Below are 21543 nucleotides of genomic sequence, written 5' to 3' on the forward strand. Positions count from 1 at the left end.
AGGGGTAGCCTAGTGATAGGCACCAGCACCTATAATTTACACGCTCTGCAGCGTCCTTGGATGACGTTTCCTGACACGGGTTCCTATCCTCGATTTGTTCTTCAAGACCGTCTCTACTGCCCCTCAAAGTCTGTCGCAACGTTTCTGGGATACTACCATAACTATTTGTTTATCGTCACTGACAGACTTGAAAGGTTGAAACACCACAAGACATTCCAGGAAGTCAGTTCAAGGACGGTTACTTCGCGACTATGTATGCCCTTAGTTATAAAACTACTGTAGGCTTCCGTAGACTATCATAAGTAAGCAGCCGGCCGGAATGGCCGTGCGGTTCTAGGCGCTACAGTCTGGAACCGAGCGACCGCTACGGTCGCAGGTTCGAATCCTGCCTCGGGCATGGATGTGTGTGATGTCCTTAGGTTAGTTAGGTTTAATTAATTCTAAGTTCTAGGCGACTGATGACCTCATCAGTTAAGTCGCATAGTGCTCAGAGCCATTTGAACCATTTGAACAAGTAAGCATAGACTACGGTAGTTTTCCTAGTAGCTTTGGTCAGTTAAGGTCGTAGCTGCGTTACCTACACACTGAGTGTGTTGCATACGTATTGGGCGTTACCTTATAACGAACGCTTTCCTTACATATACGATCAGTGTCTTACTAGATTCCCCTAGAGAGCCTGTATAGGGCCAACGCCGCTACGGCAGCCACGTTTCTGCCAAACTTAGGCGTAGAGTTCGAACGTGCAATGGTGGAGTGCAAAGTCCGCGGAAACACCTCTGTCCGTGAGACAAAAACACGAGATGCAGTTGCGAAAAATAATCAAGTAAACGTTTTTCGAACGATTGGATGCTTACCGGATCAGTAATACATATCTCTAGTAGTACAATTTCCTACAGTGAATGTGACAACTATTCGGCACCTAGATATTTCTGCTTTAAAGCTCGTTTGAAAGACAAATCACGGCAATAACTAGAACGTAAACAACAAATATAGGCACTGTGGGATTTGTTTTCCATCTCAAGTGCAAAACGTGAAAAATATACCACACATTATGTTGTGGACTGGCAAGACAGCCAATTCACTATGACAGGTAGCCGAAAGGCACGCGTTTAAACTCACGCAGGCTGGCGTGAGGTCTGGAAAATGACAAGGTCTTTATAGTGGCAAAAATAGTACGTAGCTTCTGGAATACTTAACTTTAATCCATAATTGGTGAACATCGATCTGACGGTACATGCATCACAAGATAAATTGCAATTGATAATGGCGCCTTGCTAGGTCGTAGCAAATGACGTAGCTGAAGGCTATGCTAACTATCGTCTCGGCAAATGAGAGCGTAATTTGTCAGTGAACCCTCGCTAGCAAAGTTGGCTATTCAACTGGGGCGAGTTCTAGGAAGTCTCTCTAGACCTGCCGTGTGGCGGCGCTTGGTCTGCAATCACTGACAGTGGCGACACGCGGGTCCGACGTATACTAACGGACCGCGGCCGATTTAAAGGCTACCACCTAGCAAGTGTGGTGTCTGGCGGTGACACCACACATTACATCTGATAAAATAAAATCATAAGCAGCGTGTCACTTGAAGGCGCAAAAATGTTTGAAGACACGACAAAAAGTATTCGTAAGACGTTCTCACAGACAGAATGCTTCTCATGGGGTAAATTCACCACTAAGAAACTTTACTGATATCAGGCGATGTTAAATGCCCTGCAGTAACGAACAAATATAACAAGAAACCTAATTCAGTAAATCTGCTGACGCGGTACGCCACAGAACGGAAAAGTTTTCAAGTTCAGCAAAAAGTTTTCAAGTGAACAGTGCTGACGCATCGAACTACAAATGCGAAAAACATGTGTTAATAATTTATACATGTCGACACTCAGGCGATAATAATAGTGAAACACAAAAAATGCCTCGTGTTCTGGTTCGCAAATGAACCTCAAATTGACGTCACAAATTCGGACGCCCACTGCAAAGCATTTGATGAAACTTTTCGTTACCAGTGAGGACTTGCGGATACAGGCTTCGTAAAAAACTGGTGGTGATTCCATTACATCTGTTGTTAGCTTGGTAACAAGTTTCAAATCATTATCCTCTCGAAAATGTTTGTAACAGTGTGGGACTGTAAACATTATCTAATGTTTTTTTTAAAGATGTGCCACATCTGCAATAAAGTATATTCTTCTTACTGAATCTTCAGGATTTAGAATGTAATTCTGAATGACAGAGTTTTTTCCGGAAACAATTCCAAAATATCTCCACATGCTTTGATTTGCAGCAACCATATCTGATGTCACATGCTGTACACGTAGTCCTACATGTTCACTGCATTTAATTGCTTGTAAAACAATGTCACACAAAACTTTACCACTTACACTACTTCCAGCAAAATGATATATCACTACTTGCTTCCATCTGGAAGAGATACCGCCCAAAAGAAAAACGCAAGCATGTGTGGTAACACCTTCATTGTTTGAAAGGGTAACTTGGCCAGAAACTCACCTGTTACCACATCAAATTCCCTGCTGGGAGTAACTGACATTTCATCAAGCAGTAGAACACAGTGACGTTCTTTTTCGCTCATACGTTCACCTTTTCTTTGAGAAGTGTGAAGACATGGTCTAGAATACTGAAATTCAAATCTTGAAGTCTCCTCCTTAGTGTACGCTGTGATGGCAATGGGAGACTTGAACTAATTAAAAAATCAAATCCTTTGCTACCACATGCAAATTTCAACTGAAGAGCTTTTTTCACATTACTCGCTGCTCATTTCAGTTTTTTCTTATTTAAACTCTCCAGTTGATTGTCATTAAACAGTTTTTTAGTTTATGTGGAACTGAGTGACACATACTGCGGAGTTTCTTTTTTAGTCTTGTGTTCCTGAAAGTAAGACAACTAACCTTCTTTAGAGCTGAAATCTGTCTCTGTTGTACATGAGCGTAACTTTCTAGTTTATGTAATTTTTTCTGTGCATTCACATTCTACTGGTTCACTTATATCACTATCTTGTACACTACACATGGAATCTTCATTACACTGCTGCTGGATTTCTGCAACAGTCTCTGCTATGGGACTACTGCTTTCCCTTTCTTGAGTTGGATGCTAATGGCATAGTTTAATTTTCCGTCTTTCAACTTTTGCTACTATGTGAGAAAAACTGTTGGTATGGCGTTGGATTAGAGCTTCCTCTTGCCATCAACCCTCACTTTCTCCCACTGGTCACCAGTGAAATGTTTCTATAATAAAGAAGCAAATGAAAGGAGCTGTGGTAAAGTGATATATGAAAAACATGTTTGAACAAATACACTAGAGAGAAAACAGAGAGACACAAACTCTAAAAAGACTGTGAAGCTTCCTGCCCAAACAGAAGTAATAATAAATTGATAAACAAATAGTCCAGTCATCTGGAATGACAAGAATCTGTCGACATCTGGTGCATAGCTACATTTTAATTCTATGCTTATAAGAATTAGATGTGCTATTGAAAATTGCACACTGTCAATACACATACCATGTGTCATATCTCACAATAGCATCTAGCTTACAACTCAAGTTGTATGCAGTTGTAAAGTTAAAACCACTTACTTCGCATGGATAAGAGTAGTTCGTCGGTTTCCACAAGGATCCTATGTGTTTTACATCACCCCTGTTAACTGCGCTACCCACTGCTTTTTTCTTTCCTCATTTTGCGGAAATACAAACATACGAAATCCACCTTCGCCTCTGTTGGTACATCTGAATGTCTGCAGAATGAATTAAAGGATGTCAACTACATATTGTAAAAAATGGCTCTGAGCACTATGGGACTTAACTGCTGAGGTCATCAGTTCCCTAGAACTTAGCACTATTTAAACCTGACCAACCTAAGGACATCACACACATTCATGTCCGAGGCGGGATTGGAACCTGCGACCGTAGCGGTCCCGCAGTTCCAGACTGTAGCGCCTAGAACCGCTCGGCCACTCCAGCCGGCTACATATTGTACCACTGATATTGTGCTTACTTCATACCAGTACTCATTTCTTTACAAAATACTTTCTTGTTTGATCACATATTAAACCTCGCACGCGTAAATTTTGTGCAAAAAGCTCTCCAAGTAAAGTGCAAACACAAAAATGGTTCAAATGGCTCTGAGCACTATGCGACTTAACTTCTGAGGTCATCAGTCGCCTAGAACTTAGAACTACTTAAACCTAACTAACCTAAGGACATCACACACATCCATGCCCGAGGCAGGATTCCATAGTGCTCAGAGCAATAGCACTCGAGAGATCTGTGGCATAAACATGGCGTCGCACCGGCTCAGCTAATCACATGCGATTTCACCTATGGCCACTCTCTTCCTGTGTATAGTCTCTCTGGATTCCCTTAAAAGCCGGAAGTGGTGAACCTTGTATAAACTGAGTGAGGATGCACAAAGGGACAGGTAACTTGCAGAACACTTTTGTTGTACATAGGTATCCTCCTCTCTGTTACTTCAGAATAAGCGGTATTTATGGCAAAATTGAAACTTTTGGTTCTTAATTCAGGTTTTATTCGAAAATCGTTGATTTGTTACATGAAGCAGAGGGATGTTGTAGTAAAAATAAAGAAAATAATACAGATTTATCATATAAAACTAAAACTAAACTCCTCCCGAACAGTCCATAAACCACAGGCGTCACTGGATGCGGATATGGAGGGGCATGTGGTCAGCACACCGCTCTCCCGGCCGTATGTCAGTTACCGAGACTGAAGTCACTATTTCTCAATCAAGTAGCTCCTCAGTTTGCCTCACAAGGGCTGAGTGCACCCCGTTTGCCAACAGCGCTCGGCAGACCGGATGGTCACCCATCCATATGCTAGCCCATCCCGACAGCGCTTAACTTCGGTGATCTGACGGGAACCGGTGTTACCACTGCGGCAAGAGCGTTGGCTACAGATTTATCATATAGCGCTAGAAAACGCAATTTTCTCAACAAAAACGGAATATAAAACAAAACGAAACACAAAAATATGTCACACATCACCTTAGTATTTTGTCGAACTTATATAAAATATGTGTTTGTTATTCATAAACAACTTCCGCATGTATCAAAAAAACAGGAAACTTCTGCCTTTGTTCGTGATGAAGAAATTTTTCTTGTGTACAAAACAAAAAAATGGCTCTGAGCATTATGAGACTGAACTTCTGAGGTCATCAGTCCCCTAGAACTTACAATTACTTAATCCTAACTAACCTAAGGACATCACACACATCCATGCCCGAGGCACGATTCGAACCGGCGACCGTAGCGGTCGCGCGGTTCTAGACTGTAGCGCCCAGAACCGCTCGGCCACCCCGGCCAGCAGTACAAAACAACAACAATTATTATTATATACGTATTTTTTATGCTATGCTTCTGCGTGTAAATTATTGTTACACAAAAACGCAGAAGTTACTCGCTCAACTAATTTTTATTACTTATGAAATAAAGGTTACATTCTGTAAGTATATAAAATTCACACTGGACGAACAATGAATGACGTGCACTTCTAATTATCTACAAAACAAACATAAAAGAAAAAAAAAGAAAACGGAGAAGTCGTCGGCTCCCATTTTCTCTCTTACGCATTCATTTATGTCTCTTTCCATACCAATTCTACCAGTGCTACCGGTAATCCTATCTTTTACTAAGTCATTTAGCTAGTGTATCAAAACTACCGAACCATAATTTTGGTACAGCGAAACTCTATGTATACCACATATGTGAAATGTACTGAATTTCTTGCAGGTTTGGGCAAAGGCAGTCGGGCAATGGAGCAGCAGAAACCGTTAGTGCGGGTGCAGGGAACTCCAGGGAATGCTGGACAGATGCACCACACTGCAGCCGCCGCCGATGGGCCAGCACGCCACCTAAGGTTGGCAGATGCCAAACGAATCCAACCGCGTGCCCCTGCGACGGTTGATGACCCGACGACTGAAAGAGCGCCTTTCGCTTCTGCAGTACAGGAGGAGAGGCAGCCGCTGTTGCGTGCATTGCTATCAGCTAAGCCGGCATCAGAGAGCACAATACAGTCACCTGTGGCTACTAGCAATGTACGCCCGCACTGTAAAGGATACAGAAAACCGAAAACTGAGTGGATGTTACGCGCACCACTGGTAACAGATTCCCCACCTACGGAGCAGCAGACAGTCTCAGACATGCTGCCAGAATTACAAAGATCTGAAAGACGTCGTTCCAGTCCAACATCAGAGACGCTTGAATCACCGACGACGCAGCAGCAGACGTCCAGATTCGTGAACGAAGGAGTGACAAGTTCGCTAGATACATTGGCTGCAACTGCCTGCGCAGTGAAAATGCAACAGTCAGTATCAAAACGATCTGAAATACAGGCTACAGACTCAGCGCCACCAACGTTTGATTCGCTGATTACACAACAACAAACATCCACCTTTGTGAACAAACCAGAGCCGATGAGCGGATACTCTCTAGAAACCTTAGCGGCAGCTGCTAGCTTATTGGAACTACACAAACATGAAACACAGCGTACCGCTGCAACGACGGAATTCCCGAAACCACCGCCGCGGAAGTCCACGCCACAAACTCAAAAAGTGTCAAGTTTCCGACGGTATTTGGAGCCTCCCACAACTGCTGGCAACTCACTACTACCGCAGCCTCAGTTACGTACGGCGTCAGCCACGCCGACACACTCTCAGCTTCCGTCCGACAACTCATCGGTTCAGCTTGTAGAAGCAGATTCTGGTAAGTCCGCTCCAACAGTCATACGTTCCAAATTGCGTATTTCGCGATCGTACGTAATGGAACTTAAATCATATTTATTGATTATACATTACCGTCCAGATATGAAGCATAATGGAGGAAAAATGGTGAGCAATCACCGTAACCATTACACGGAAATCTAAGAAACATTCTCTAATCATGTCATTATGTTAAGAGGAGACTTCATTTTGCAACTATAGTCTGGGAGATGCAATCGTTTAATACGAGACAATTTTACTTGCAACATTGAATCAATCGTCATTAGCAAAAATTATCTTCTACGATTGGTTAGCCGATCCAATAGTGAGACGGTGATACAAAATACGGGGAGAATTGTAGATACTCAGCAAATGGTGAAAAGACTGACAGACCTAAGTACAAATACATGTAACGTACTACTTGTAAACAAACAAAATTAGCCGATATCGTTTTATCAGTACATGGAAACAGTAACAGCGGTCAACCATGTAGAAGTGATTGAAGGTGGAACCACCAGACAAATGTTGCTGTAGGGAAGCGAGATTCCAGATAGATTTATCCGAAGAATCCAAACGGAGCTGATATACTCATGACGGAGATATCTTATGAAACATTTGTATATTAAGTTCCTGAGAATTGTTCATTAGTACGTGAACCTTAATAAGTAAACAACAGAGAGAGAGTAAAGCGATTGGTCTCGGCGAAGACTAAAGTGGAAGACGAAATAAAGATTTTGTACATCGTCGGAGAATGTCGCTTGCTACATACACAGGGTATCCAGAAGGAATTGTCAGTATTCAGGGATATGGCAAAAACGACAGTTTGAAGCAAAAAACTTCATATTGACATACGCTCTATTGCGAATGGTTTGCGATAGAAAACACATTTAATGTGTTTGTTATTCATTTTCTGCACTGTTCGATACATTTTCAAGTTTAGACTAGAGCTGTATAAAAATTACTGATATATCGAATTTTTATCAGAAAATATCGATATACGTCGGCGACCTGCGACGGCTGATAACTCGATACATCGATATCAACATGGCAATATCAAAAGCCGATATTTTTATTTTATATTTTTTTTCACAATTTTCGGTAAATATTTGAAGTTGTTTTTTTGAAATCGCAGTAGAACATAATTTTATTTTCACTGTGTGAAGGAATCTTACTACTTTTTGAGCTTTGATCACCTGAAATTTTTCTCTTGATAACAAGACTTCCGATGTAAAGAAATAACTCATCAGTTGCGTTAAAAGGCATTTTTAACGCAATTTGTGTGCTATTTCTTCATATCGGCATTCTTCGAAAACAGTTGCTGAAAATTATGAACAAAAATGTAAATTATAAGATTGGTCTATATGGTGTGCGGAGACGTGTGAGGGGAAACACTGACGTAATCGGCCTCTGTCTTACCAACAGAAACTGCAATGTTTAGTTTCACCATGCAGTTTTGACACTACAACTGCTAGGTCGCTGGCGTTGGCAGAAATGAAAAAAAGGTAAGTCGACATGAAGTGTTCCAAACAAACCCGAAATGTGAGGAAACCGAATGACTGACCCATCGAACACTTTTTATTGTGCCACATGCATACAGTTACCATTGTTAGCAAAGTGATTGTCGCAAAGCGTGAACGTACATCGTTTTCCTTTCAATTCATGCTCTAAGGGGGATACGCAGGCTGCTAGCTTGTTGATGTACAGAATATCTTATAATAAATCACTACTTAAATATGCAGCTCTTAAACTGGCAGTATATTTACAATGTATAGCCAGTATGAAACTTCCTGGCAGATTAAAACCGTGTGCCGGACCGAGACTCGAACTCGGGACCTTTGCCTTAAGCGGGCAAGTCTCGGTCCGGCACACAGTTTTAATCTGCCAGGAAGTTTCATATCAGCGCACACTCCGCTGCAGAGTGAAAATCTCATTCTATTGCCGGTATTTTTTATAGGCAGGCACGTAGATATTTTTTCCGTAGTCATATCGATATATCGATACGTTTTTCGACATATAGAGTGCCATCAATGACGTTTTTTAAATATCGGTATTTATAAAAATATCAACAGTCTAGTTTTCACATATACACATGTACAATTAATAAACATTATAACATGCGTTTCACAAAGTATCTATTGAAAAATGCGTAATTATAACACATGCCCCTTCGAACATTATCATACATGTCACATTGTAGCTATTGTACAATTAACAATAAATGTTCGAATATCCCATCGTCAACTTCAACGCATTTGTGCACTCTTAGGAGCTCATGTTGTGTTGCTTGTCTGAGTGCCTCTGCACGTACCCTAATGATGACAGCAGCGTCCATGATGCGACCAAGCAGATCATCCCGCATATTCACCTTTCGTTTGTACACCTCAGGCTTCATCCAATCCCATAAACAAAAATCTAATAGCATAAGGTCTGGCTATCTTGATGGCCAGTTAACTGTACTAAAACGACAAATCCAACAATTAGGGTAAGTGCTGTTGAGATGTTCCCTCACACGCCTGGTAAAATGTGGAGGGGCTCCGTCATGCTGGAAGTATATTGCAATCGTCGTGGCCAAAGGGACGTCCTCAGGGTGTTCAACAAACAAATTTTCCGTAAAGTGCAAGTGATTCTGTCCCGTCATTCGCTCTTCTAAAAAGACTGGACCTGGCAACTCCGCACCAAAAACTGATCGTAAAAAGAACTCGGAAATTTATTTCCACTGTAACGTGTGGATTTTCATGCGAACATCGATGGTAATTGCGTGTGCTGTTGATTCAATTCCGTGCAAACGTAGCTTCATCAGTATTAATAGAAGCAAGTGACGATTTTTATTCAACCAGTCGTGTGGCATTGCCACCAGTATGAAGATTGTGGACACGCTGTACGTGCACAGGTTTTCTGGATGTAATGTTTGCCATGCAAGTGTTCGTCGGATACTGATACATGCACAAGGTCGCCGTGTTTTGGTAGTTGGACTACGTTGCACCAATTCAGTAATATGTTGCTGTCCCCGAGCAGGCACTTGTACTTATTGAATCTCTCATGCGTAATTAATGTGAATGATGGAAGTGTTTGTTTTTCGATTATTGTACGTAATTCGTAATCGACAGGTTCTCCTAACCTAGAAAAGAAAAATCGCTTGAACGCAACACGTCCTCCACTACAAGAGTAAGATTCTAGAGTCGGCTTCACTGTCTCGCGCACAAACATTGGTATGATCGTCACCATCATTAACTCCCTGTGAAAGTATTTGTGGATAAGAAACAGATAAAAAGTCGAACATATTTTTTGCACTCTTATCAGAGAAAATCCTCTTATCTGGTACAGTCGCCATATCTTGAGGAGTCTCTATATAAGCAATTTCATTGACTTTCTGCGTTGATACCCACTTTCACATTTCTGAACAGCATCGCTTATTTGTCGGTGCTCATATAAATTCAAACTGAGAGAAAGACGGTCAGCTGGGTGATACATCTGGCAGCCATAGTGACATTTCAACATTAAATAATCATATATAAATTGTATTTTATATCCAAATCACCATCCACATTAGCTAGATGTATATTAAGAGTTTAAGTTGATGCAGAAAAGCAAATCATCATATATTTTCGTTGTCACCCTATATTTTCCTTGTTCCATCATTCTGGTTGTCTATTTGAAAGAGTATTTGTCGTCTGCTGGCGTTTCTATATGTCTTTGGACTTGGGGTCAGCTTGGCCAACTTTAGTGTGTAGCAAGAGGGAACTCTTCTGGCTCAGAGAGACATCGGCGAGGAATATTCGTCGGTTTTGTTAAGCTGGCACAGGTAGAATATGGATAATGTCTGTGCGCCGGCTTCCGGTCCGTGGTGAGTAGAGAGCAGCGACCAATGTCTCTGCTCTGGGTGTCGTCTATCAGCTAACGACTAGTTTTAGTCCTTAGTGTTGTAATTTTGTGATCGTGTAGGTGTGTGGCGGAGGGCACTTCACGTGCCACTGTCATTACCTCCCTTTCCTGTTCCAATCGCGTATGGTTCGCGGGAAGAACGAGTGCCGGAAACCCTCCGTGCGCGCTCGAATCTCTCTAATTTTGCATTCGTGATCTCCTCGGGAGATATAAGTAGGGGGAGGCAATATATTCGATACCTCATCCAGAAACGCACCATCTCGAAACCTGGACAGCAAGCTACACCGCGATGCAGAGCGCCTCTCTTGCAGAGTCTGCCACTTCAGTTTGCTAAACATCTCCGTAGCGCTATCACGCTTACCAAATAACCTTGTGACGAAACGCGCCGCTCTTCTTTGGATCTTCTCTATCTCCTCTGTCAACCCGACCTGGTACGGATGCCACACTGATGAGCAATACTCAAGTATAGGTCGAACGAGTGTTTTGTAAGCCATCTTCTTTGTTGATCGACTACATTTTCTAAGGACTCTCCCAATGAATCTCAATCTGGCACCCACCTTACCAACAATTAATTTTATATGATCATTCCACTTCAAATCTTTCCGTACGCACACTCCCAGATATTTTACAGAAGTAACTGCTACCAGTGTTTGTTCCGCTATCATATAATCATACAATAAAGGATCCTTCTTTCTATGTATTCGCAATACATTACATTTGTCTATGTTCAGGGTCAGTTGTAACTGCCTGCACCAAGTGCTTATCCGCTGCAGATCTTCCTGCATTTCGCTGCAATTTTCTAATGCTGCAACTTCTCTGTATACTACAGCATCATCCGCGAAAATCCGCATGGCACTTCCGACACTATCTACTAGGTCATTTATATGTATTGTGAAAAACAATGGCAGTGATAGACTGTGCGGCTGGTCCCGGCGGAGGTTCGAGTCCGCCCTCGGGCATGGGTGTTGTTTGTCCTTAGGATAATTTAGATTAAGTAGTGTGTAAGCTTAGGGACTGATGACCTTATCAGTTAAGTCCCATAAGATTTCACACACATTTGAACATTTTTTTTTTTGAAAAGCAATAGTCCCATAACACTCCCCTGTGGAACGCCAGAGGTTACTTTCACCTCTGTAGACGTCTCTCCATTGAGAACAACGTGCTGTGTTCTGTTTGCTAAAAGCTCTTCAAACCAGCCACACAGCTGGTCTGATATTCCGTAGGCTCTTGCTTTGTTTATCAGGCGACAGTGCGGAACTGTATCGAACGCCTTCCGGAAGTCAAGGAAAATGGCATCTCCCTGGGAGCCTGTATCTAGTATTTTCTGGGTCTCATGAACAAATAAAGCGGGTTGGGTCTCACACGATCGCTGTTTCCGGAATCCATTTTGATTACCACAGAGTAGATTCTGGGTTTCCAGAAATGACATGATACGGGAGCAAAAAACATGTTCTAAAATTCTACAATGGATCGATGTCAGAGATATAGGCCTATAGTTTTGAGCATCTGCTCGGCGACCCTTCTTGAAAACTGGAACTACCTGTGCTCTTTTCCAATCATTTGGAACCTTCCGTTCGTCTAGAGACTTGCGGTACATGGCTATTAGAAGGGGGCAAGTTCTTTCGCATACTCTGTCTAGAATCGAATTGGTATCCCGTCAGGTCCAATGGACTTTCTTCTGTTGAGTGATTTCAGTTGCTTTTCTATTCCTTGGACACTCATTTCGATGTCAGTCATTTTCTCGTTCGTGCGAGGATTTAGTGAAGGAACTGCAGTGTGGTCTTCCTCCGTGAAACAGCTTTGGAAAAAGGTGTTTAGTATTTCAGCTTTACGCGTGTCATCCTCTGTTTCAACGCCATTATCATCCCAGAGTGTCTGGATATGCTGTTTCGGTCCACTTACTGATTTAACGTAAGACCAGAACTTCCTAGGTTTTTCTCTCGAGTCGGTACATAGAATTTTACTTTCGAATTCACGGAACGCTTCACGCATTGCCCTCCTTACGCTAACTTTGACATCGCTTAGCTTCTGTTTGTCTGAGAGGTTTTGACTGCGTCTAAACTTGCAGTGAAGCTCTCTTTGCTTTCGCAGTAGTTTCCTAACTTTGTTGTTGAACCACGGTGGGTTTTTCCCGTCCCTCGCAGTTTTACTCGGCACGTACCTGTCTATGATTGCCTTGAACTTTTTCCATAAACACTCAACATTGTCACTGTCGGAACAGAAATTTTCGTTTTGATCTGTTACGTAGTCTGAAATCTGCCTCCTATTACTCTTGCTAAACAGATAAATCTTCCTCCCTTTTTTTCATATTCCTATTTACTTCCATATTCAGGGATGCTGCAACGGCCGTACGATCACTGATTCCCTATTCTGCGCTTACAGAGTCGAAAAGTTCGGGTCTGTTTGTTATCAGTAGGTCAAAGTGTTTTCTTTGTGCTCCATAACTTTGTGACTGTGGGGCAAGAGGCCATGTTGAGCCGGCCAGTGCGGCCGTGCGGCTCTAGGCGCTTCAGTCTGGAACCGCGTAACCGCTACGGTCGCAGGTTCGAATCCTGCCTCGGGCATGGATGTGTGTGATGTCTTTAGGTTAGTTAGGTTTAAGTAGTTCTAAGTTCTAGGGGATTGATGACCATAGATGTTAAGTCCCATAGTGCTCAGAGCCATTTGAACCATTTGAACCAAGAGGCCATGTTGATCTATGAGTATGACTAGATTCCTGAATAAATCGTGTAACTGATTTGAGCAGTGCTTGTGGTTTTAGCATTCGGTAGTTATTTTAAGAAAAGAGCTACTGTGTTTTGTACAGATACGAGTGAGTTTTCTTGGTGCATGGTTGGTAGCCTTTACAACGTGTTTTGTTCGTGAGATTGTGCTTCAATATTCTTTGCTAGGAATTAAACCAGTTTCCTTGCTTAAGTACATTCTCGCGTTTATTGTTTGATTTCGTGATCTTCTTTACAGCGAATTTTTGTTATATTTTATGGAATTTTCTTTGTAGTGGGTAGCTACGTGGTTACTATCAATTTTTGGTGGCTTCTACACTTTGCAATAATTACTCACAGGACCTAGTCCTGTTCATTGTTCTTAACTGCAATCTCGTGTAAACTTTTTTTTGTATAAATTTGGGAATAATTTTCTGCTAAAGTATTCGACCATCGAGACTATTGTCTCTCCAACCCAATGTGGATCTTGTCTCCCATATTAAATTATTGAACTACTTCTTTCCCTGTGATGAATGGTTAGTCTGAATGTGTGCGTGTGTAATCCATCTTTCCCGTGGGACTCCCGATTTCAAACAATCGTGTTATTCACGTATACATTTCGGACCTTTTCAAAAATAACATTCAGAACCAAAACACCATGGTAGGTTAAGATTATTCTGTTAAATATGCGTTTGTTCATGTGCTTCACTCTTAAAGATATAATCATGAAATATGTGTATAGTAAAAGCCACTCTTGATGTTCAATAACCCGATCGCTATTTACTCAGGCACTTCTAGGTAAGCTTCGTCACACTTGGAATACTTTTTAGTACATTTAAGAGCATTTCCCAAGCTGATTCTCCTACAGAATTAATCAAGAATTATCGAGGTAATTAAATTGTCATTAATTTTTCCTGAACTGAAGCCTATCCACTAACTGTTTTCTCTTTCCTAGCAAACATTCAGGGTAATTAAGTGGTAAGTCAAGTCGGGTGGCGACCCGAGATAGCTTCTGTAATAAAATTCCTATTTAAATTCACATAATAATGTACCAGGGCTACGTAACAGAATAATTTTCCGTCAGCTAACCTAACTATGTAAATAAATAGGAACGTTACAGACTTACTCTTTAATTTGAAAGAGACTGGTCGAAGCATTGATCGAGTTTTATTCTTGATGTAGGTACAAAAGAGAAGCAAGCGTTTGCTCGCGCCTGGGAAGACCCACACGGCACGGCAGCCCGCGCAGCGAGTTCTGTGCGTGGTCAGTTTGATAACCGCGCCTGGTACCAGCCTATATCAGGACGTCCCCAATCACCGCTGCTTACTGAAGTTGACTCGACCACGGATCCTCCGAGAGCGACAAGGACGGAGATTTGGAATCCAAGGGACGATGCACCACAGGTCTCATGGCCGTGGACTACGACACAAGAGTCGGCAGCCCAAATGGTGCCGCCAGAGGCCATCTTTTCAGGTGAATCTGCGTCTCAGAAGAAATCAGACAGCCTGCCTCCTCATTACTCGCTGAGTTCGAGGCCACTGCCGTATTTGGGTGAGTACTCCACTTACAATTAGAGAATCTAGATGTATGGTGAACTCCTCAATTATTTATCGCGATTTCTCTGAAATGCGAGCGAACTACGCTACTCTTGGCGACCCTTAAGCCGGATTTCCCTAGGAGCAGGAATCTGGCGCCGTGTTGTGCGTAATGCGCCAGGCGTAGTGCGTGGTCCTCTCAGATCTGTTAAAATAGTGAAGGAATGCATTCCGTAGTGCACCAACGCCTTACGTCAGGTGTGACAGGCCAACTGGTTCTGGACGAGTCTGCATTGCGCGCTGCGTTTTAGTGAAGCAATTGCTACAAGTCGGGTAAATTTCATGTGTAAAATGGCTAACAAGTGTGCAAAGGAGCTAATAGTATGTTTCAGTGCAGAAGAAGATGAACTGTTAATTGACAGAGTGTCAAAAACCGATTACTAACTGGTTCTCTGAGCTTTGCGTAAGTCTGGAACAAATAATCCTCTTCCTCATCGTCCATTATTCAGGGCGTTCAGAAACAGTATGAAAAGTTTGTCAGGACGTTGCAGGCTACGTTGTTCTGAGAAATAATTCTTAAGAAATAAATTCGATACGTTGTGCTGATTCCAAGTTAATTAGCATTGAAGTTAGCCATCAGACCGTTGCGCGCAAATCAAGCGGCTTGCCAGGAACGGTGTCGCTGAATGTGTCCTTCGTGTGGTTTCATAAAACCGAAGAAGACAGCGATAAAAATATTGGACGTTGGACGGTAGTAAGGATCGAACCCGAGCCAAAGGGTGAGCGGTCTCGTGCGCTATCATCTACGCTGTAAGAACAACTGATTGTATCCGGCGGGTCGCTTGAATATGTGTAACAACACTTCGTTTTAACGCACTTCACAGACAGCACGTGTGGGCTAGACAGTGGCTTCATTTTCTGAGAAAACGCAAATGCGCAACGTTATTAAATTTTCCGTACTTGCTGACGAAAAACGCCCAGTCCAGTTCGAGTGGCACGGAATTACTGCTCCTAGGAAAACTCTGTTTTATGTAGACGTAAATACAAATGCGTATCATTGACTCGTATGTAAAAGCGCGTCTCCATGGACATCGCAGAACCACTGATCACGCCAGTTGTTGCTTGTGTTCCAGTGTTTGTTAATGTCGTTTCGTAAACTTTAATAACATCTGCTACTTGGATTTAGATTACTAAAGATCGAGCGTTTTTACCCGAAATCAATCTCAACTATGGCGTAAAATTACAAATCATGGATAGTGGACTGGATTGGTGTCTATATTTAAAAACAATAGCGATAAACGCTGGTTTCGTCGTGCCGACCGGGTGACCGACGAAAACAGCAGTAGATAACCAGAGACACAGCCTCGCTGCCTGTGTGCCTCATACTGCCACGTGTCGCTTTCGTATCCCAGCATACGCTCACTGAGAGGCGTCCCCGCTGCGCGGTGGGCACCAGCAAAAGCGACTCACCTACTGCACCTAGGATATTTAACACTGTCAACCCGCAATAATATTCAGCAAGATTGTTGCAAAAGTGAAGTTGATTTATTTCCTACTGGTATGATATTTAAGATCAACAATGATAGAGACTGGCGACCATCACAGATCTGTTATCGATATATTTCATGTCTGTCTCTGTGGTTCACGTACTCGATGCCAGACGCAAACATCCGGACGATAGTCAAAATCGCCTCATACTTTTGGGAGCGTATCTGCAGATATTTCATTCACTGTTGTTGTTCTGCAACGCTACAGTTAACCCAAAGTTGTTGGAAGCGGAACCTCACAAACGGCGTCCTTCACAAACACCCACAGAAACAAATCACATACCTCGAGATCAGATATCCTTGGACGCCAATGTTGCAATGCGAGATCCGAACAACTCTTACGGCAATCTATCACAGAGGCAGTACACTGTTAAGAAATGATGTTACTTGCAGGCTCCAGTGAGGTTGTACTCCGTCATATTAAAAAATGAGATTTTTTTAGCCCGTTTTCGTAGCTTTAGAAACAGCCAGATGTCAAGTATCTTTCTGTAAATGTCTTTTTCATACGCAAAACGCATGAAACTTCGGAGAGTTCCTCCTGTTTTCGGTTATGGTACGTGGCTACTGTGTTTCCAATATTCTTACGTTGTTGCTATTCACTTTTCGACTAAATGGAATTTAAACTCATCGCCGAACACTAAATGCGACAGGAAATTTTACTTTCAATCTCTATGCCCCGAACATATTCACAAAACTCTACACGTTGCTGGTTTCACCGCCATTAAGGACTTGCAGCAAGTGAATATTGTATGAGCTGAATCACAAATGTTGCAGCAAAACACGCCAGACTCATGAGGAGTGGCTAACTCTAAGTTAGATAACGTGTAGACTTTTGTGGACTACGCGCAAAGCTGTGTTGAATGGGCTTTACGTCTTGAACGAGCCCACGGAACTGTAGATTTCTTCTTACAGAAACAACCAGTATACTGAAAATGCTGATGCCTTCGTTGCATGCTTTGAGCTGTAAGAGGTGTAGCGCTGTACTCTCAACGCAAATCTCGACACATCGAGCACTTAAAGAGCAAGCAAGCTGTATCATGGGACACCTAGCAATAGTCACATTAATGGAAAACGTACAACTGGCTTCAAGGTAAACTTTTAGTTTCGATGCGTGAGCTGAAATTTACCTGAAAGTTTCTATATTCACTTACAAAGAAGATATAGTCTTTAGAAAACAGAAGAATCTTTTTGAAAGACCTTGTGTATGACGCGCAATACAACAGTTGGAATTTGCTATATGTTTGTGCCCTGTGAAAAGTTATCGTCTCTGACAGATATCGAGAGAACAAATGAGATAAATCCGAGTTCCGTATCTCAGAAACGCAAAGAAATCGGTGAGCTTGACTAGTCGCAGGTTAAATATACCACAACCCACTGAATGTTTTTTTTTTCTACTAAATCGTCTGTTTTATACCCATATAGATTGCAGATGGATTAGAGATTGAAATTAGCGCTACTTCTGCACTGAAATGCGGTGGATTCCCTGGTAGGCTAGTCTGCAATGACGAGATACCAACACAGTGCAAGTACCATATACAAGGTGTTTCATAATTAATGGCGTAAACGCATGGAAAAAAGTCTTGTAAGCGTTCTACGCGATATAATCTGGAACCGCGCGACCGCTATGGTCGCAGGTTCGAATCCTGCCTCGGGCATGGATGTGTTTGATGTCATTAGGTTAGTTACGTTTAAGTAGTTCTAAGTTCTAGGGGACTGATGACCTCAGCAGTTAAGTCCCATAGTGCTCAGAGCCATTTGAACCATCTTGTAAGCGTGGGCTCTCAAATGTATACCTGAAGAGCTATGGGCAAATTTCCATCTTCGATACTTTAAACACATATCTTGTACTGAACAAGTGCGAATAGCTCTTAAGGTATGGATTTTGGAGCCCATGTTTATTAGAGAATGTTTTCTTACTTTGACCCATACTGCCTCATCTCAAAATGTGGAAAGCAAAGCGTTTGCAGTCGAATAGATGTGTTTCACAGTATCGAAGATCAAAAGTTCCCTTAGTTCTTCAGGTACGCATTTTACAACCCATGTCTTCTGGACTTTTTTGCTAATGATGTCATGTTCCCTGAAGTGTATGCGTTTATGTCATCAATTATGATACACCCTGGATTAGATTGTGAGTCAGAGGAAGCCTGCTTATCCCTGTGTTGCGTAATAGAGACCTAAGAAAGTGAACTTCATTTGCACAATGAAAAGAGGGAAAACCTACGGATCCCTCTTTTCTACAGAGACCAATGTCAGTTACCTCACCTACCCGGACATGTCAACAGAATGGCTATGAACGAATCATCTACAAAGAGGACGTGCTACTTCTGTCCTTCAGCGATACGATATTCCCTCGCATCTGTGTTTGTGAACATCCTATTGCTACTCTACCCGAGTGCCAGGAATATGAAGATGCTACTCTGGCCGGTGTGATCACCTTGCTCGACCCAGTGCTCTCTTTTTGTTGTAACGACACAATAAGTGATTTGTTTATATTCCTCTTGTACCATAACAACTCGATGGATGGAAAAACTGCATTTCAAAAATGGTTCAAATGGCTCTGAGCACTATGCGACTCAACTGCTGAGGTCATCAGTCGCCTAGAAATTAGAACTAATTAAACCTACCTAACCTAAGGACAGCACACAACACCCAGCCATCACGAGGCAGAGAAAATCCCTGACCCCGCCGGGAATCGAACCCGGGAACCCGGGCGTGGGAAGCGAGAACGCTACCGCACGACCACGAGATGCGTGCAACTGCATTTCACTTGCACTGAAGCGAAGAACGGGAGACAAGATGGGACACATCTGGGGAGGAATGGACTACGTTCTAGGCATCTTCCTTGCTATCCAGGGTGTTCATATGATACTCTCATGAGACATGCTATCCACTATAGTGACGTTCGTGTGAAATACCCATAGACAGACGTAAAACCTATCGGCTACAGATTTATGTAGGTCATCTTTCACAGTATAAAATTGTAGGCCGAGAGCGTAATGTCTACATTTTTTGTGTTTCGTGAAAAATTACGCTATTTATGAAAATATTTCCTTAAGAATTTGTTTGTATTATAGTTAACCTGTAGTAAGAACTTACGTTAAGTGTGAAGCAACCGCTGGAAATTGATGTAGTCAATGACAACACAGACTGTGAAAGGAATGACTGTACAAAATACATGGTTTTTTTCGTGATCATTCTTTTTTGGTGCAGGAGTGTGTGGATGACCGTAATTAAAAGCTCCAAAGGAAACTACAACGTCGTTTCTACTAAGTTTGGAAACAATATAAGGTACATTTTGAATCTTCAAGGAGTGTGTATTCGCTAACGAGAAAGAAGTCTCACATAAATACGAACTAGAACAGTGCGGAACATCAGTTCGGATGCAACGTCTAACCTCCGACCAACACAGAAAAAACACTTTGAGGTGATAAAAACTGAGTTTTGAATTGCATTTTGGTGCTATAAACTTAGTGTTACAAATAAAAGTCATTACTGTATCGTTTATATTAAACTCTACCTTTCAGGTGTCGCTAATTGCGTGTATGTGTACTTTCTCGTGTAAACGCTGAGTGACAATTGTCATCAACCAGATTCTGACTTCGATAATCTCTTTTATAATTACAGAGATTCAGTGGCACGGGAGGATTGATGACAGAGTGTATTTATTTTATGGGCTACATTTTAATACGTAAGGCAGCTCTAATGCTCACTCTATTTGAGATACCTCCAGTCTGAACTCAGAATCCATACATGTTATATAAAGGGATGTGTGAGTCTGGGTATGTCCCACATCTCCTGCTACACCGTTGGATCGATTCCAACCACACATGGTACGTATCTCTTACTGTCTGGAAAGAACCACCGTGGTGGTAAGAACCACCACCCTCTCAAAGGGTTGGGGGTGAAAAAGCATCGGAGCTCACGGCGTGCAAATCGGAGACTATATTCACGCAGGATTTGAAAATGCGAGCACTTAGTGACTTGCAACAAACTTTAAACATAATTTCAAACTTTTGTGAGACATTTTCTCACTGAAATTTCCAATTAAATGATGAAAGGAAAAATGTTTATCGCTTACTACATATTCGCTGGTTATGCAGTAAAACTACCACATCAGGAATGACGTTGTGATTTATTACTCCTTTATTACAAATCTATTCGCAACACATTGTGTAGACAGTATCCACTATTTCCAGTGAATGTACATGCGAAAATGTATGACTGTACGATACATAGTTAAGGAGATATGACGTCATAAATACTGCGATTCGTGAAAACGAAACTTCAGGGCAAAATTCGCTAGAGATACGGATGAAATATGTGTACAAATATGAGTGAAATATGTTAAATATATGTGAAATACATGTGACAAGTGCGCACGTGGGCAAAGCTGCGGGAAAAAGCTCCTCCTAAACCCCTGTATCAGCTTCAAACAAACTTGCTGCACATGTTACTACCTGGAAAGAGACACTGTGGGAGTAAGAGCCAGCAGCCTCCTGTTGGGGTAAGTGCGGTAATGTGGAGAAAGAAGGGTTAGGGGGAATTGGAAAGAGAAAGGAAAAGGAGGAGATGGACAGAGAAAGCGGGGGGAGGTGTACAAGGAGAGGTAGAGGAGGACGTGGACAGAGAGACAGAGGAGGAGGAGATGGATGAGAGAAGGGGAGGAGGAGATGGACAAAGAGTGTGGGTTGGAAGAGGCGGACAGGAAGTGAAGGAGGAGATGGACAGAGAGAGGGAGAGTAGGAGATGGAGATGGGGGAGGGGGAGATGGACTTGGAGGGTATGAGTAGGAGATGGAGAAGGAGCAAATGGACAGAGGGGGGAGGAGCAGATAGAATGAGGGAGGAGATGAGGAGCAGATGGAATGAGAGTGGCGGAAGGAGCAGATAGACAGAGAGAGAGGCAGGAAGAGATGGACAGTTAGTGTGGCAATGGAGGAAATCGACAGAGGAACAGGGAGGGAGGAGATGGACAGAGACGGGGGGGAGGGGGGGGAGCGAAGGAGATGTATAGAGAAGGGGAGGAGATTCACGGACAGAGGTAGGAGGACGAGATAAACAGAGAGGGAGGAGGAGAGGAGGAGGAGATTGGCTGATTGGAATAATGACATAACTGGGCAACGCCGGGTACTCAGCTAATATGTTACTACCTGTAAC

General features: G+C 42.5%; 1 protein-coding gene across 1 annotated transcript in view; it reads left to right on the forward strand.

Moving 5' to 3' along the window:
• LOC124556185 (nascent polypeptide-associated complex subunit alpha, muscle-specific form-like) overlaps positions 1-21543 on the forward strand; it is a 93807-nt gene that overhangs the window by 13645 nt on the left and 58619 nt on the right. Inside the window, exons 5-6 of the mRNA XM_047130180.1 lie at positions 5754-6725; positions 14488-14856. Coding sequence (XP_046986136.1) covers positions 5754-6725; positions 14488-14856 — 1341 coding nt within the window. The remainder of the gene's footprint in view (positions 1-5753; positions 6726-14487; positions 14857-21543) is intronic.

Source organism: Schistocerca americana, chromosome X (genome assembly GCF_021461395.2).
Source record: "Schistocerca americana isolate TAMUIC-IGC-003095 chromosome X, iqSchAmer2.1, whole genome shotgun sequence".
Taxonomy (NCBI): domain Eukaryota; kingdom Metazoa; phylum Arthropoda; class Insecta; order Orthoptera; family Acrididae; genus Schistocerca; species Schistocerca americana.